At 47.3% G+C, this 18,476-nt stretch overlaps 5 protein-coding genes across 5 annotated transcripts; 2 read left to right on the forward strand and 3 right to left on the reverse strand.

Annotated features, from left to right (window-relative positions):
* Positions 1-3,539: 3,539 nt before the first annotated feature.
* On the reverse strand, positions 3,540-4,325 carry B0J16DRAFT_381875 (WD40-repeat-containing domain protein; the record flags this gene model as incomplete). Its single annotated transcript, XM_046131193.1, has 1 exon — positions 3,540-4,325. The coding sequence occupies one exon, from the start codon at positions 4,323-4,325 to the stop codon at positions 3,540-3,542; it is 786 nt and encodes a 261-aa protein (XP_045987916.1).
* Positions 4,326-5,883: 1,558 nt separating this feature from the next.
* On the forward strand, positions 5,884-7,728 carry B0J16DRAFT_336349 (uncharacterized protein). Its single transcript, XM_046127204.1, has one exon. The coding sequence runs from the start codon at positions 5,907-5,909 to the stop codon at positions 7,524-7,526; it is 1,620 nt and encodes a 539-aa protein (XP_045987917.1). The 5' UTR covers positions 5,884-5,906; the 3' UTR covers positions 7,527-7,728.
* A 667-nt stretch (positions 7,729-8,395) lies between these two features.
* Positions 8,396-12,536, forward strand: B0J16DRAFT_336350 (uncharacterized protein). Its single transcript, XM_046127205.1, has one exon. The coding sequence runs from the start codon at positions 8,537-8,539 to the stop codon at positions 12,329-12,331; it is 3,795 nt and encodes a 1,264-aa protein (XP_045987918.1). The 5' UTR covers positions 8,396-8,536; the 3' UTR covers positions 12,332-12,536.
* A 1,971-nt stretch (positions 12,537-14,507) lies between these two features.
* On the reverse strand, positions 14,508-15,878 carry B0J16DRAFT_317662 (peptidase M24, structural domain-containing protein; the record flags this gene model as incomplete). Its single annotated transcript, XM_046125382.1, has 1 exon — positions 14,508-15,878. The coding sequence occupies one exon, from the start codon at positions 15,876-15,878 to the stop codon at positions 14,508-14,510; it is 1,371 nt and encodes a 456-aa protein (XP_045987919.1).
* An 854-nt stretch (positions 15,879-16,732) lies between these two features.
* B0J16DRAFT_396089 (mmge/prpd family protein-like protein) lies at positions 16,733-18,218 on the reverse strand (the record flags this gene model as incomplete). The annotated part of the gene is made up of 3 exons (XM_046132235.1): positions 16,733-17,654; positions 17,709-18,016; positions 18,072-18,218. 3 exons carry the CDS (start codon positions 18,216-18,218, stop codon positions 16,733-16,735), a joined length of 1,377 nt encoding a protein of 458 aa, XP_045987920.1.
* Between the last annotated feature and the right edge of the window lie 258 nt (positions 18,219-18,476).

Genomic DNA, 18,476 nt, shown 5'->3' on the forward strand with positions numbered 1-18,476 from the left:
CAACAGCTAGTCAGTCAACAAGCGCATCTACAACAGCTAGTCAGTCAACAAGTGAATCCACAACAACTACTCAGTCAACAAGTGAATCCACAACAACTACTCAGTCAACAAGTGAATCCACAACAGCTAGTCAGTCAACAAGCGCATCTACAACAGCTAGTCAGTCAACAAGTGAATCCACAACAACTACTCAGTCAACAAGTGAATCCACAACAGCTAGTCAGTCAACAAGCGCATCTACAACAGCTAGTCAGTCAACAAGTGAATCCACAACAACTACTCAGTCAACAAGTGAATCCACAACAGCTAGTCAGTCAACAAGCGCATCTACAACAGCTAGTCAGTCAACAAGTGAATCCACAACAACTACTCAGTCAACAAGTGAATCCACAACAACTACTCAGTCAACAAGTGAATCCACAACAGCTAGTCAGTCAACAAGCGCATCTACAACAGCTAGTCAGTCAACAAGTGAATCCACAACAACTACTCAGTCAACAAGTGAATCCACAACAACTACTCAGTCAACAAGTGAATCCACAACAGCTAGTCAGTCAACAAGCGCATCTACAACAGCTAGTCAGTCAACAAGTGAATCCACAACAACTACTCAGTCAACAAGTGAATCCACAACAGCTAGTCAGTCAACAAGCGCATCTACAACAGCTAGTCAGTCAACAAGTGAATCCACAACAACTACTCAGTCAACAAGTGAATCCACAACAGCTAGTCAGTCAACAAGCGCATCTACAACAGCTAGTCAGTCAACAAGTGAATCCACAACAGCTAGTCAGTCAACAAGCGCATCTACAACAGCTACCCAGTCGGCAAGTGAATCCACAACAGCTAGTCAGTCAACAAGTGAATCCACAACAACTACCCAGTCAACAAGTGAATCCACAACAGCTAGTCAGTCAACAAGTGCATCTACAACAGCTACAACAACTACTCAGCCTACAAGTGGCACAGAGATAACAACAACTACTAAGTCGACAAGTGCATCCACAACATCTACTGAGTCGACTGTTACTGAGTCTACAACCGCATCTACAACTGCTACTCAGTCCACAACTGCATCGACGACAGCTACTGAGTCAACTGTTACCAAGTCTACAACGGCTAGTGAGTCGACCGTTACTGAGTCTACAACTGCTACACAGTCCACTGGTACCGGAACTACATCAGTTAGTCAATCCACAACTACTATTGGGTCAACTGCATCTACAACTGCTACTGCTTCTACGACTGTTACACAGTCAACTGGTACCGACACCACATCAGCCACTCAATCTACAACTGCCAGTCAATCTACAACAACTACCCAGTCTACGACAGCTACTGAGTCTACAACTGCTACCCAGTCAACTGGTACCGACACCACATCAGCCACTCAATCTACAACTGTCAGTCAGTCCACTGGTACTGAGACTACAACTGCTACTCAGTCGACAACTGCTACCGAGTCTACGGATACTACCCTTAGTACTTCGACTCTGTCTAAGTCTACAACTGTTACCCAGTCTTCTGACACTACACTGAGTACCTTAACTTCCACTCAGTCCAGCACTTCTGCTCAGTCCAGCACTTCTGCTCAGCCTACTACAACTACAACTGTTACACAGTCTACTGACACTATCCTGAGCACATCGACTGCTACCCAATCGACAGCTTCCACTCAGGTTTCTGATGTTACCACGACTACCGCTTCGACTCAATCTACAACTACTGCCGTCTCCACTGCCACAACAGAATCTACGACTGCTATTGTGTCTACTTCTACGACCCAATCTACGACTTCTGCTGTATCCTCTACAACAGAATCTACAAGCACAATTGGATCTACCTCCACATCGCAGTCTACGACTTCTGCTGTATCCTCTACAACAGAATCTACAAGCACAATTGGATCTACCTCCACATCGCAGTCTACGACTTCTGCTATAACTTCTACAGCAGAATCTACAAGTACAATTGTCTCTACTTCAACAAGCCAATCTACAACTGCTGGTGTATCTACTTCAACAAGCCAATCTACAACTGCTGTTGTGTCTTCTACAACAGAATCTACAACCGCAAGTGTGTCTACTTCCACGACCTCATCTACAACTGCCGTTGTGTCTACTTCCACGACCTCATCTACAACTGCCATTGTGTCTACTTCCACGACCTCATCTACAACTGCCATTGTATCTACTTCCACAACCTCATCTTCAGCAGCCGTTGTACCTACTTCCACAACCTCGTCTTCAGCAGCCATTGTGTCTTCATCTACAACCTCATCTTCAGCAGCCGTTGTGCCTACTTCCACAACCTCATCTTCAGCAGCCGTTGTATCTTCGTCTACGACCTCATCTTCAGCAGCCGTTGTGCCTACTTCCACAACCTCGTCTTCAGCAGCCGTTGTGTCTTCGTCTACAACCTCATCTTCAGCAGCTGTTGTACCTACTTCCACAACCTCGTCTTCAGCAGCCGTTGTGTCTTCGTCTACGACCTCATCTTCAGCAGCCGTTGTGCCTACTTCCACAACCTCGTCTTCAGCAGCCGTTGTGTCTTCGTCTACAACCTCATCTTCAGCAGCTGTTGTACCTACTTCCACAACCTCGTCTTCAGCAGCCGTTGTGTCTTCGTCTACGACCTCATCTTCAGCAGCCGTTGTGCCTACTTCCACAACCTCGTCTTCAGCAGCCGTTGTATCTACTTCCACAAGCTCATCTACAAAGGTTGTTGTTGTCCAACCCACGACACTTGTAACAAGTGTCGCCGCAGCAAAGACGACAACCTCAACTACAAGTTCCGTAAAGGCCGCAGCTACAAAGTAGTACAAGGGCGAATGGACCGCGGAGCTCACCGGAGGATAAATGCATCAGGGTACAAGGTGACCATGAGGTATAGACCGCGTTATAAAACTTGATATTGCATCTGTCCGATCATTTTGCAAAACATCAATGTCAGCTAAATGACGACGACGTCCAGATAAGCGTGGTGGTAGTGTAGAGCAACCGTTGCTCCTCTAGGTTCTGACGAACTCGTCCTCAGGTGTTCAATACATAATTTCCGATGTACCTAATTAATATTACGTTCTTTCCCTAATTGGCTTTCTTGTATCCTGTTTCTAGCTTAAGGCACTATGCATCCACCGGTCTCTGATTGTGTTAAATGCAGCTCTTTCCTTTGAATCTTGATGGTGTAGCGAGCTGAGGTGTATAACACGAAAGCCCATCAGTTGTCTTTCTTCGCCATAGTCTTACTCTCGTCAGTACCGTGCAACTGATCCATTGACGGCATAGGTCCAAAATGAACGTTAAACCTCTCATGATGTCGATCCTAACGATAGCCTGCACCTCCAAGGCAATCACAGCCGCTATGCACGATCGCGGTTTCATTGAGTTGCCAAGCAAGAAACGTCCACATAGTCATGCAGCATCATGGGCGGAAAGGCAATGGGTACTGTGTTTGCAACAATGCGCTTAACCGGGTGAGCACACTGTGAGGTGAATAATACAGGTTCAATGAACTTGTGATGAAAATGTCTAACTTAATTAATCTTTGAAACCAAACATAAGCAACTGATCAGAGGTAGTGCGGATGATAACAACTGATCCCATAACAAGCGCAGAGCTTGGCCTGTACCCGGGTGGCAACCAAATGAGTTTCTCGCCCTCCCTTGTTAGCCAAGCATCTTCAAAGCCGATCCCATAGCCTTCAATGGAAAATGATACATCCACGGTTTCATCTACCTCAATAATGACTTGAGCCCTGTTAACCCCATTCTCATCATCATCGTCGTCTTCAGTGCTGTGACCTTCATTCTCATCATTATCAATTTGACTACTGCCACGTTCATTCTCATGAGTGATGACTTCAGTGCTGTCCTCAATCTCAACCATGGACGGCCAGTATTCCGGTATCAAGCGGCCATGTTCAGTAATGAGAGATCTAGTGTCCGGGCTGAAAGATAGCTGACCGACCCCCCACTCAGTCTTGAGTTTGAGAAGGCAGCTTTCTGCTCCACGTTGCCAAATGTAAATATTCCCGGATGAGCTTGCTTTTGCAAGTAGCTTTCCATCAGATGAACAGGCAATAGCAAGTATCCGGCCATGAGATTTGAACTTCCATTCCTGGGCGTCTTTAGTTTGCAAATCCCAGACTTTAACATGGCCGTGCCAATTTCCAGCTGCCAAAGACCGGCCGTCAGTAAGGAAGGCCAGAGACGAAACGTGTTCCCATTCGAGCTCATACATGCTCTTCTCTGTCAAATCCTGAACTTCAATAATGTTCTCTCCTTGACGGAATGCGAATTGGAAATTATCTGGCGAAAATGTCATGGGCCAGCTATATACAGGGTGAAGTCGAAGGTCGATTCGGCCGGCTGTGCGTGCTCGGCTCTTCTTTCCTTTCTGTTCCTCTGAGACGGTTCTTGACCCTCTCTAGGAGGCGTCGTCCACCCACATTGATGTATAGAGTAAAGTAGTTAGCTGTCGGTTCTGTAATCAGAGAAGGGAGAAAGAAGGATCTTGGTTTTTTCTTGCTTCCCTTTCTAGAGGATTACCAATTTATGTGTATCCCTTACTGCAATACGCTCTTGCTACGTAATAGAGCGGGGTGATAAGCTACAGACCAAACAACCTTAAACGCGCCTCGTAAAGCCAGTCAGCAGCTTTAAGCCACCAGAGCTTGTGCAGCGATGGATGGAGCTCACGCTGATCACAGAGATCATGTTGATCATTTTCACGTGCTGTTTGCAGCAAGGCTTTCAAAGCGGTCGAGACTCCATCTAGCTCCCACACTGCCAAGCTGTCATTGGTGTTTTCTGGGGTACAGGCGATATTGCCTAACTGATCTTGGCTGTGGCGTTCTTTCTACATGGTGATTGGCTTCGAATCTACAGCTATACTTCAGCTCTCCAAGCCCGTTCCAAATCCGGAAGGTATCTATGAGGATCTGAACATGACAGGGATTATCAGATGGTGGAGATTATGACGTAGGTTTCATTACCCTATAGCCTTCATGTAACATTCAACTGCACATCAACTAACTTACCGTTAAAACAGAACACAAAACAACAAGTACTGTAGCTTTTGCTGTGACTTATAAATTAATTAGACGATAAACATCTGGCAAGGTAGTGTCTCCCTGGATGCTCATGGTCAGACATGCAGGAAATTCTCCTCAAACAGGTAACAACTTAGTAATTTACAGCCTGTCTCAGGTACAAATAATTGGTTTTCCAATTTAATGCCGTCCTTACCACCGACTTCACCAGGCTTAGGATGACAAAAATAGCTAGTCTAAGAGATTAGTCCAAGTATTATAAAGTGTATAATTTATTTCGTCTCTTAGGCTATTAGCGCCTAATTCTTCTGACACCCTGGGGCTTTCTTGTCCCCAGTAACACACTATTAGGGTATCATCGGCAAGCCCGGGTTAGGCATTTTCCTCGAGCAATACGGATAGTACTAGCATAATTTCAACCGTTACACTGAATTAGGCTCCGTTCAGGGCCTTCTTATCTTATCAGGCCCTATAACGTAACCGTCTTCAGAGGCAGATGTACAATGCTAGTGGGGGCCGCTTACGCTACTATAAGGGGCATTTAGTGGGACTAGTCTAGCCCAATTAGGTAATCTTGGGCTAGATTGAACGAATTGTAACCCGGGTGAAAAAACTAACGAATTTGAGGCCTAGCTCGGGACCTCTCAAACTGACCTTCAACCTTTGTATCTTCTAACCCGGGGAAAATGCGTAACCCGGGCTTGCCGATCACGGCCTTAACGCCCCTTGCACTATTATGACGCTGCAGCAATAATTAAAACATCCCAGCACAGACCATATATATACACGAAAGTAGCATGCTTCATCCTCGGTTCCCATCACAAAGCAGCAATTGTTCTCATTCTGACCGCAACATGTCCGACCCAACAGCCATCATCGCGTTAATTGTTTCTATGGTGGCTTTGGTCGTCGCTCTCGCTCAGCTTCTAGCCCAGGTCATCGGAACTGTCGAAGGCTATCGTAGATGCCAGGCTGCGGTTATGGGAGCATGGGCCAAGAAGACCCATCGCGTCTGGCACTGGCGACAATGCCGATATGAGACACTGTTCACCACGCCTGAGATAGCATTGATACCATACGATCCATCGAGCTCAGAATCTGTCGCCATGACAGGTTGCGAGGAATCACGAAAAAGAACTTTTGAAATGGAAGATAAGATTGACCCAAGTCACCAACTGGTATGCTGGGTATATCTTCTCAGCGCCCTTCATGAGAGCATAGCGCCAGTCGCCCGAGAGGTTTTTGCAATCATCCCACAGGGTCAACGAGTAAACAACACAACATGGCCGACAATACATTTCCGACAAAGATCTTGGGACTTTATGCCTCCCGATGTCGTGCGACCTTACGCAACTACACGAGTCAACGACATTGCAATTCTGGCATGCCGTGCGGGAGTGACCTGGAAGGATTTTCGACCAGCTGAGGGAATCATGGAGGGACAAGGCGGAGGTCATATATTCTCAGCGACGACAGTTCGAGGAATTGGTGTGATGTTGAATTATACGAGGATATCCGACGGGGATGATGGTCACAGTTCACAGTTTCGCGGTCATCTCTGCGTTTGCACTCCCGAAGCGGACATGATGTGGTTCGGCATATTAGGAGGAAACCCCATGCTGGCCAGGCAAGACAAGTTGCCTCCCAGATATCGAGTGGGGACTTTGGATGAGCTTTATGGAACTCTTTGGGAAATTGATCCCGAAGGAATTGCAGTCAAGCACTGTAATGAAACACAGAGGAGACAGGCTGGATTACTACACGGAGTTTGTGATATTGTGCCAATGCTAGCGCCTTGGTTACGTCAGCCTTGCTCTTTGGTGAACGAGTACCCCAGGCCACTGGGAGGCACCAAAGGTCTGACATGGCATTGCACAGCGTACAAGGTATTCTATGAGGAGCTCAAGAAATACAACAGAGACGGGACATGGCAGACTCGACAGATCGCGATCTACTACGAGCAACTACATCAAGGCTATGGACAGGAATGGGATGGGGTCAGTAGAGGCCTAACGACTCGCCACATGGACTTCTACGATACTTTGGAGAGGATGTATAAAGAGACTACCGATTACTTCACGGGTGCTCTTTCAGCCTACTGCTACGCTACCGACAACAAGTGGCAACAATCCCACTACATCGATCTCGTCAGTGCCCATCTACGTGAAGCGCCTCGTTCCTTCGCGGATGGTGAAAGAGATGTTAGAGAGGGAAGAGGGATATACGACTATCTCAATACAGATGGAGACAGATATTGGCGAGGAGAGGCGATGTACTACTATTGGTGTTATATGCCTGACTATGTGAGATACATGAGTCAGAGGGGTTGTAAGAATGCTCAACTGGTAGAGGAAGCCTGGATCACCTTGGTGTTTAGGGCTTTCCTATGGCAACGAGCGCATATACCCATCGAGAATGATCAACCGATCCCATCACAGTACTATGGCAGTAGACTCCCGATCTTTATCAGTTAAGATATTAACCTCTGAGAGATGGCCGATCATGCTCTGTACTATTTCAAAGACATGGCACCGCTTTCTGTCTGCTGTTTACTGAGTCGTCAGCTAATACTAGTACCTGTCGCAGCCACAACCCATTGATGCGTTGATCCTCTAGGTAATTTTGCAGCTACTAATTAGTCCCCAGGGTGCCGGAAGAATTGGTGGCTGATGGCCTTAAAGACAAAATAAATTATATAGTTTAGGCTATTTAAACAAGTTCCTTAGATTAATTATTTCTGTCACCCACCTGCCAGTATTCACAACATCGTTGTAGCCAAGACCTGACTTGTCACATCCGGCTGCCTGGAACAAGTCCCGGTCTCAGTCCGGAGCTGCGAGCCACACCCGGAGGACCTAAATCACCAAAAAAGAGGACTTGGTTTTAGCTTACCAAGATATGCTCGAAGATGGATCAAATAACCAATCGTGGTTATTCCCAGACTACTATAGTGGTCTTGACCGGTGGAAACAGTCTTGAGGTAATGCCTTACTTGTTGAGTTTGCTCTCACCGTTCATGTGAGTGTTCCCAGTAAACTGGATATTTTGAATGGCCCCAATTCTTTGGCCTTTACCGCCAGTAATCGGCGAATTAGACCTATTGTTGATTTACACGTCACTACTGTACTGGGTCCTGAAAACTAGGGTGGTCCAACCATTTGTCTTTTCGGAGTGAATTTTAATTATCGCCCCGCATTTAATAGCCAAGTCCATGAGTTGATTCGTTATTGTTGAATCTGCATGTGGAGATTGAAATGTGCTGTGCTTGTGTGCTGTCTCCAACATCCATACCTGGCGTGACACATTCCCCTCCATTGAATTGATGCCTCAATTTATATTGTTCCTCAAAACCCTCCTGCAGTCAAACAAATCTGTCCAATCCCTTTTCGAGGTTTGTTCGTCTTCATAGGTGGAGAACAGACACACCAGACGGCACCCTAATCATTCATTAATATTATCAACGTTGAGGCTATCAATCTACATCATGGTCGTCTCTGGTGACGGCATCATCCTTCCTGCCCTTGGACAGGATGTGCAACTCGGCATGTTGTACAACGTCCGCACATCAGAACTGTTCGCAGGCATATCCCTATGGGACAATGCTGTTGTCAACAGCGAGCAGACCAAGGATGAGAGCAAGGTCCAAAATGCCGAGTTTTTCTATTCTACATCCATCGAAGATTCTCGCAAAAAGTCAGCCCTTGATGTCGAGGGATCTCTCGCTCTGGATCTAAAAATAATTCAAGCAACCGGCTCCGCCAAGTATCTGAGCGATACTAAATCTTCTACACACGAGGCACGTCTTGATGCATCATGCACCGTTACTCGTTGGACACGCCGAATTCCACAGGAAACCCTCTCTTCCATGAAATATCACCGCACCCTCGATAATCCTCGTTTTACACACTTTGTTGCAGAGGTGGTCGAGGGCGGAAGCGCAACTATCAGTCTGGTTCGCTCTGCCTCGTCAGAAGAGGAAGCAAAAGAGATTGCCGGAGATCTAAAAGCCACACTCATCGGTGTCCCAATTAATGGCTCGGCCGATCTGGAATACAAAAGTGTGAGCGACGCTAACCGCGAGAAAGTCAAGATCTCATACAGTGGCGCCATTGCTGAGAACGTGTCCACTTGGGAGGACGCTCGTCGTGTTGCAAATGATATGCCGACCATGCTAGCTAAGCAGACCAACACGCTTTATTATAAGCTTCTTCCCGTCGACCTCCTTGATAGCAATGCAAACCGTCTGATTCGCAGCCTCGACTCTGGTATCGTCAACAGAACAGCTGTAGCTCTCAAGACAGGAATCACGGCTCGGCTGAGACTCGATGAGCTGCTCCAGCACCAAGTACTCCGCAACTGGTTCCCCAAGATCAAAGGTCAAATCCGCGGCCTACGGGAATCCTTTTTGGAAGGCGAATCAGACTTCACTGAAGCAGCACGTCGTCTCCTACCAGAACTACGGGACGGCAATACCGACTACAGTACTAAGATTTCGGAGCTCCGAAGGGCTATTTCTCTATTTGAACAACGTGTTCGAATCGCAGAACAGTTTGCAGATCTGAAAGAGAAGGAACTAGAAGTTCTTCAGTCAACAGTTTCCTCCATGTTAGGTCAAGGCTTCCAAAACCATCTAGGCGGGTTGAAACCAGAATCCCTGACGACTGTTTCTGCCCCGCGAGTACTGTTATCATTTGGTGGAGGCCAGATAAATCGAAGTCGCCACCTGTTGGAGAAAAAGATGCAATCAACGGAGCTATGCGACGATAGTGATGATTATGACAGCGATGATGAAGAAAAAGAGAAAAGTGAACAAGAGTGGTTTGAGAGTTCGCCGACTGTCAACAGCGTCAGAGCAGCCTGTGCAGAACTGATCGGCTTGCGCCCAAGTGCCCCAGAAGAAGTCATATTTGGTGTGGCGAGTGTGGATAAGGCCTATCGTCCGGGTGAAGAAAAGCTCGTGACAACTCGTATCGGAGACATCATACTTGGTTACAATGATCGATTCACCATTGTTACTGGCATGCTCCCCAAAGCGCCAACGGCGCCCACGTTGACGATTGAAGAACAGGGAATAGCTCTTTCGTGGGAAACAGACCAAGGAGGTGAACTGGAACCTGCTATTCCGACAACCTCTTACGTGATTCGCTACCGTCCTATCCCTAACCCCGAGAAAGATGGTGTCCTTCCTCGCGTTACAGCCAACGAAACATTTATCGAACTGGAACTCAACCCGTCTGAGAGTTCCCTTATTCCGAGAAAAAACGGCACAGGTGATTCGTTGTTTGACGACTGCGATTATGAAGTCATGCTCAGCGTCAAGACGATAATAGGGCTGTCTAGTTGGAGTATCCCCGCTATTGTCCGGACACCTCGCTGGCCCTCTGTGGCCTCTAGGATGCTAGACTTCCATGAGAGGAACCACCAAACATTATCCAACCCCAATCGGAAAGGCACAAAGCCATGGGATATGGATAAGGAGGCCGGCAACAGGACACTCTTTTTGGGATACACAACTATCGTTGATCGTAACTGTAGCGATCCCCGCTTTCCAGACACTGTCGCAGTGCGTATTGTCGACGTTGCAGCTGAATTCGAAGCCAGCATCCCCGCCGCAGATCTCGCAGACAAGAACAACACTATCGTCACTGTCTTCACAGGTCCCAGCGGCCACGGAAAGAGCACCCAGATCAACGCGTTCGTTTCATACTTGCTGGGTGGTGATTTTGAGGACTTTGCACGCATCATGATGATAGACGACCGTGGTACCAGCCAGACGTCGTCGCAGTTTGTGACCTGCTATCGCATCAGACCCTTCTCCCCTCTATTCCGAGGTAAAACGATGCTTATTGTGGACGCACCTGGCTTCGGTGATTCGAAGGGCTACCAACGGGACGCTTTCGTCACGGTCGCCATGTCAGACTTGTTTAGCACAGTTAGCCATGTAAACGCCATCTTCTTTACATGCCGTGCAATGGAGTCTCGAACTACCTTCCTGACACCTGTTTATACATACGTATCACAGCTCTTTGCTAAAGATGTTCAAGACTGTCTTGGAACTATTTATACTTTTGCCGATTCTGGCAAACCGGCTGCACATGACACGCTTCAGAGGCTCGGTTGGCCTGTGCAGAATGGCGAGATCTCGGTCAACAACGCTGCCTTCACTGCCACGCTGGACGTCACCGACATCAATCATGTCCGGGATATGTGGCTGTTCTCCACAAGAGGGCAGTTCCAGATCATGGACACGCTTCTCAAGACCACTCCCGTGCCTACCGATTCTAGCGCTGAAGTGATGCGAGACCGCATTGATCTTGAACAAAAGTGCTCTCTTACCGAACACAAGATCTTCAAGACGGCAACCGAAGCGTGGAACCTGATCGAGAACTTAGATAGTCTCGCTGATAATATTGGAAGCGCCCCGGATGCTGAAGTCTCCATCACCGAAGATCGGGTAGTAACACAGGATCTACCTGAAGGTAAAGGTTCGACACGATGCCTTCATTGCAACATCACCTGCCATGAGATCTGTCCGTATAGCAATGACGAGGACATACGGTACTGCGAGACTATCAAAGACGGGAAGTGCACTGTTTGCCACTGCCACTGGACAGAACATTGTAACATGAGATATATGATCAGGACAAAAAGAGTCACTCGGACTATGGTTCCAGAAGATATGATCAAAGCCTGGAGCGACAAAACCAATGAGCTCGAGACATCACTCCTGAGTGCTATCGACACTTACCTTGAGCTACAGAAAGAGCTCCGAGATGAGCTTCTCGATCTATCTGAGTTGACCAAGAATCTCATGACCAAGGCATTACTTCACGATCCTTCAGCTTTCATCAACTACATTTACAGGTTGATCCATACCGCGCGCGCGTATAGCTTTCCTCCCGCAAAGCTAGTCCAATTCGCCACAGCCAAGAACACCTTGTTGTTGCTTCAAAAGGTCAAAGAGCAAGGGAGCGCCGCGGCGATTGAACCAGAGGCGTTGCTTAGTATACTAGGGAGTCTCAGGACAGAAATGCATCGCAGGATGCAACTTGAGATGCACCAACGAGTGCGTGAGGAAAAGGTTCCATGCAGTCTTTACGATACTCTCTACGAGAAGCTTCCCCCCTCTATCAAAGACAAGGCCCCAGCGCCTCTTGGAGAAAAGGGCATGTCGACCCAAGGGGAGCTTTATTCTGCGAATCTGAAGGCGGTGGTGTTACTTGTGAAGACCGTGCTTAAAGACGGTGGTGTTGTTGCAACGCTTGCGGTCAAAGGGTAGATTGCAGTTAAGACTAGACTTTCAGCGAACTTGGGAGGCAATGTTTGAGAATCTTGTTTTCATTCTATTTGGATATAGTGGGATATGGGTACTAGGGGTTTAAATTGAATAGATACACTGTTGGGTGCTGTTATGCCACTTCTATTTATTAGCTCATATGCCCGTTGTAGGATTTATGTTTTTCACAGTACTATAAGAGCAGATTACCGATCTTTTAGCTGGGACTACTGACTTCCGAGAGACGGCCCACAGGAATGGATCCACTGTAGGTATCGTCAAGCTCAGATATGGCTGAGGATATAGTCGTAGATGTGAGACAGAAAGGCCAACCAGGCTGCAAGTCTGACTGGATCCGACCTCGAAATCCAGTCCTGTCCAATCCAACAGGGTGACTGGCGATAAGTGAGGTGCCATAAAGATTGCGATGATATTCTCCTCTTTGCAGAACTGGTCGAAACCGGCCGAGAGATGGCTCGAGCGACTGTCCATCCCTAGCATCTCAAATCGAGGACGTATTCAACAATGTACTCTTCTTTTAAGTTAGTAACTTCTGAGAGTTGGGTATAATGTCGCGTCGCAACGAACAGCCTTTCATTCTAGCACGCAATGATAACTCGGGCAAAGACTGAATCTTCACCGCTTGGCATGCGCTAAGTTCTGATTTCTTTGAATAGCTTGGACAGTCAAGAGGACCTGTCTTTCAGTTGAATTGGATTCTATATTGTGCGGTTGAATGGCACGATGGCAAAATAGAATGAGACGTGTCGGAAGGAAAATCTGCCGTTCGCTTATGAACCAAGTGACGTTGTATCAAGACTACGAAGGTTTTTAACATTTTAAATTCATCTGCCATCTGGTAATAGTGTTCTGAGCCTGAGATCGTGGCTTGTTCCTAGATGAGCGCCCGAAGCCCCTTTTCCGTGGTACCAAGGCTTTACCTCTTAATGGGTCAGGGAACCAAGATGTCCCGAAGAAGAGTTTGGCAATAGGCCTGATCATATAGAGATCATTCAACCACGCACAGTATATCTTTGCTGACTTTCTGTGAAGACATAATATATCTCTTTGTTGACACAGGGTAGTTTTGATGCGGTCCGTAGCGCTTTGTATGAGGAGATCCCAGATAATAGCGATGAGTGACAGGTTATTTCGATAGTGTCAACTCCTTCTCAAAACAACAATTATTTCTACCAAATATATCTGTCTGCTATACAGCGAGCATTTATCACTTTCATTTACTTTCTAGACATAATTTGTCGTGTTTCGCCTTTGTGACCGATCCGTCAAGGGAGTATTGAACATGGTTTCATCGACCTCCAAAGTGTCCAAAGTCTAAGAGTGACGACTGCCAATTCAAGCTTTGAGTCAGAGGATAAAAAGAAAGAAGGTTTGCCGCCTGGAGTAATAGAGCATAAAAAACATACAACAGCGGGGATTCGCTGGTCGTCACCGACCCAACTACTAATCCGCCCCTTACCAGCTTGACTATGGGAGAGCGGACGGGATCCCGTACTTTCTGGTAGGTATGGTCGTATGTATTATGTAAAGCACTGTTTTCTTCTCATATACCTATAATGGAGGGAAAGTTCAAGGTAGGCAGTACTTGCACAATTTGTTTTTTTTTTTTTTAATTAAGTTTCACAATAAAAGGCATCACACTCCGGTACCTACGAAGGTAGTACCTTTTTTTACTTTCTTCAGACGATTTTTTACCACATATAAAGATAAAGGCGTGTTATTTTCTTCCCAGACAACATTCCTCTCTAGCAACACCGGAAATTATTGAAGACCTATCTCTGCCCCATCGGTTAACTGTGTCGTTCTTTCCGCATGGTTATTGGCTCTAAATCTGCAGCTATCTTTCAGTTCTCTGAGCCCGTTCCAAATCTGGAAGGTATCCATGTAGATCCGAACATCAAAATGGATCAGCAAATGGTGGACATTGATGCTTGGATCATTGCGTCTGGCGGGCCCATGTTACTGGGCTGTGTTATGATATTATCCTATAGATAGGCCTATAGGCTACAGCCCGTTTACAGAATCTGGCCTTAAACATGTATGTGGACGTATCGTTAGAAACAAAACCTGATTGATGGGTGCTATAGCTTTGGCTGTAACAAATAATTGATTGGACTATTTACAACCAAGGAGGTAAGAGCTTCTTCCGACCTCAGGATCAGTTGTGTAAAAAGCTCGCTTCAAATGGATAATGGCTCAGTAATTCATAGCCAGTATCAGTCACCAATAATTGGTTCTCCAATTTGATTCCGTCCTTACCACCAACTTCACCAACATAAGCTTCAACGCATAAAACCATGCCTGCTTGTAATTCTCCTTCGTAGCCGTATGAATCCAAGTCTTCGGGGTAACGGATACACGGGTACTCATCGCACAAGCCCACACCATGAAACATCACGCTATATCTCTGAGCGCGACAGCTCTCAGGCAGGCGATGGCCATTGTGTGTCAACTCCGTGAACTTGACCCCAGGTTTTACCATCTTCGCATTGGTGGTGATGTGCTCATAAGCAATACGATACAGACGTTTCTGTTCCGCTGTAGGTTCGAGATCTCCGCAAATCCAGGTACGCGATATATCCACGCACATACCGTACACGCCAACGAGGTCAGTGTCGAGAGCCACCAAGTCTCCGTCGTGAAGTACCCGTGGACCACATTCCTGGTACCAAGGGTTGGTGCGCGGTCCAGAACTAAGAAGACGAGTTTCGATCCATTCGCCGCCACGTCGAATATTACCAGCGTGCAGAGCAGCCCAGACATCATTCTCAGTGACGCCGGCGCGTATAGACTGACGCATTTCACTAATTGCGGCCTCACAAGACGCAATCGCACAGCGCATAGCTAGGATCTCGTCGGGGCCTTTGATCATTCGCGCGTGCTCAGTGACAACCTGTCCACCAGAGACTTCCACTCCTAGTTTCTCAAGCGCACGTAGCCCAGAAACCTCAATGCGGTCCACGGCTAACCGGCGGTTATTGCCAGCATGCTTTCGGAGTAATTCGTCAACTTGTGTGGCAAAGGTCACAGCATGTTCATCGGTACGGTCGCCCGTTTCAAAGTAAAAGAATGAGGCACCAGAGCGTAGTTCATTTATCAAAGGCAGATGTGCTGAGAGATGATCGCAGCCATGGAAGTCCCATAGCACTAGATAGCCGTTGGCCGCGACAAAACATGCCCGAGCGGGATTGTGAGCGGTCCACAGTTGCATGTTGGTAGTGTCGGTGGCGTACCGAATGTTCAGTGGGTCGAACAAGAGGATACCACCGAGATTTCGGGTAGTCAATTGATCACAAAGGCGCTGCAGGCGATACGCTCGCATGGTTGGCAGATGAGGTGGCTGTAGACCCAGACGCTTCCACTCACTGAACGCCAGCGGAGTTGGTCCAATGTCCACTCGATCATTATCATTGCTCGAGCCATCGGGTTTCGAAGTATTGGTAGACGGCTGTGTAGGGTCAATCCGGCGGGAATCGATAGGGAACGGAAATACAGAAGTGGATTTGATTGGCTGGTCCTTCTCCTTCATCTTGCATATATCACATGCAACAGGTTGTTGATGTTGGTGGAGGGAAGAGGAAAAAAGCCAGATGGAAGCAAGGAAAGAAGGGTATTTATGCTGTGCCTAAACCTTATGTATAGGCAGGGCAAAAAAAGTTTATGTGTGGGCAAAGGAGTTATAATGCCCTTGTGAAAAGTGTAAATAGCTTCACAAACCTTATCTGATCTATCAGATGCAACAAGTCAAAGAGGTTGCGCACAAGGTAATCTAGCTTACACCTTTCTTCCAGTTCTCTCTATATATAAAACGATGGAATTATATGACGTTAAGTACTTCTTCCATGGTATCGGAACTTCAGCCCGGCACAGCGACATACAATCGGGTAGGATAACCGAGTGGGTTAGGAAACCGTAGTCCCGGGAAAATATACCGTGACCACACCACTTGACTTGAAGAGTGATTCTAACTGACTGAGAAGGTTAGCTCATCACGCTAAGAAGGCCATATTGTGTTCTGTGGAACCTTACCCCAGATTGACTTCACCATTGCCGCTCGAGCTCCGCACCTAAGTGACGAGTAGAAACCTATCAAGGAGCGGCCGATGGTCAGCGGAACGACAGTATGTATGTCATGACGCGTATGTTGCGTCTTTCATTTGAGAAGACAAATATGGTAAGATAACGGTTTCTCCAAAGGGTGGTTCATTTTAAGTCTAGGACCGTCCCGGTAATCATTTCCGAGTCCCCTCTCACTACCTAGATAAAGGCCGAGGTATGCAACTAAGGATGTAGGTTGAAAATGATAAGCTTTGAGATGTGATGACATAATACACAATTGAACCTTGAACTAATTAATAGTCACTGCTGTATGAACAGCCACGCTTACTTCGCAAGGTTCCGCATATCATCCACAGTCTCCAGCGCCCAGCAATACTCACTTATCGCTTCGGCGTTGCGAATTCCAACCATTTTGCATCCATCAATGAACTTCTTCTTCAGCTTTATATCGTTTAGAGGATTTGCGCGGCTACCAACAGCATGCTCAACGTATTTCGTAAAGACATCTCCGTTGTGTAGCACGACACTGACCTTTGCCGAGTCAGTTGCAATGCTTGTATCGATCTTTGCGCTAATGCGATCGCGAATCGCTATGATGGCGGGATCGAGTACGACGTTGTCTTCATACTCTGATGGTGTGGCTCTACCGAGGAGAAGGCCGCATGCGCCACTATGGTAGACGCTGAACTTGGCCTCCAGGCCATCTTTTGGAGTCTTCTTGCCGGTGAGTTCGAGGACAAGAGGATGCACTTCTGCCGTGATAGACTCAATCTGCTCTGAAGAATGTCCCTCCCTGATCAGTGCCACATGTAGTTGTATGCAGGCGTCAATAACAGGGTGGATGACGATCCCGCACGGGAAAGGCTTGAAGCTATTCCGCAGAATCTCCCAGCGACCTGTACACTGACCAGGTAAGCCATCCTCATTCTGAGTACTGAGCCAATGATCGAGACTTTGGAGCACGTCTGGCTTGTTGGTGCCGACGACGGCAGCCCATCCACGTTTCGCTTCCAGTGCACCTTCACTGCTAGTATATCCTCCTTCGGCCATTACAGCAGCAAGCAGACCACTCTGAGCAGCACGGCCTGGATGAAACGATTTACAGTGCGAGCCAAACATCTCTCGAAGGCCGGTGACTTGGGTTGCTGCGACACCAATTGCATGAGTGGTCTTTGTTGGAGATAAACCCAAGACCTTTGAAACTGCGACTGCCGCTCCAATTGATCCGACAGTAGAGGTAATATGCCTTGAGGATCGTTAGATCATGGAAGACATGGATGATAGAAGTTTGCACACTTACCAGCCTACATCATAGTGTTCCGGCCAGACAGCGAGTCCAGCCTTACATTCAGCTTCTATACCAGCCACGAGGGCGGTGATGAAGTCTTTCCCCGAGATTTCTCCTTTCCATTCGGCTACTGCAAGAAGAGCGCTTGCAACTGGTCCGGTCGGATGAATGATAGTGTCGAGGTGCGTGTCGTCATAGTCATGAACATGTAATGCTATGCCATTGATCAATGCTGCATGTTGAGCATCTGCCTTCAAAGCTTCCTGATGCCCAAGGAGAGACGCTGTAGGTGGACCGAAGAAGGGAGAAAGTGTCTGATACTGTTGACAAAGCTTTGTTAGCTATGTAACTTCGTTTAACAGCTGCTGAACTTACGGCGATCTTCGTGGCCTCATGCCTACTACCTGCTATGGCGCAGCCAGCCCAGTTATAGAAGCTTCGAACAGCTGCACGTATGACATCTTCTGGGAGATCTGAGTATTGGAGGTTGTGTGACCAGGTGGCAAGACGTCGGGTAGTCATTGCAACGACAACGATACTGAATCTTTGCACAATTTATTCAGAATAAAATTAATTGAGATCGTAGGAATTGTTCTCGAGGGAATTTGACAAGCTTGAAATTCTCAATGCTCGTCTACTTAATAAGGTGGCTCGTTGGCTGCTCCGAAAATATCGGCTCATCCGTCGGGTCATCCGAATTTTCGGGCCCGGTTGTCTCGGCACACCATACATCGGTTGACCCGATTGACTAACACGACTGATCGCCAGTGGTAATCATCA

The sequence above is a fragment of the Fusarium flagelliforme genome (genome assembly GCF_020744385.1).
Source record: "Fusarium flagelliforme strain FIESC 12 MPI-CAGE-AA-0113 chromosome Unknown B0J16scaffold_2, whole genome shotgun sequence".
NCBI classification, from domain to species: Eukaryota; Fungi; Ascomycota; class Sordariomycetes; order Hypocreales; family Nectriaceae; genus Fusarium; species Fusarium flagelliforme.

What these genes read in the sequence shown, in the direction of transcription:
- B0J16DRAFT_336349 (XM_046127204.1), top strand. Translation starts at nt 5,907, where the DNA reads ATGTCCGACCCAACAGCCATCATCGCGTTAATTGTTTCTATGGTGGCT.
- B0J16DRAFT_336350 (XM_046127205.1), top strand. Translation starts at nt 8,537, where the DNA reads ATGGTCGTCTCTGGTGACGGCATCATCCTTCCTGCCCTTGGACAGGAT.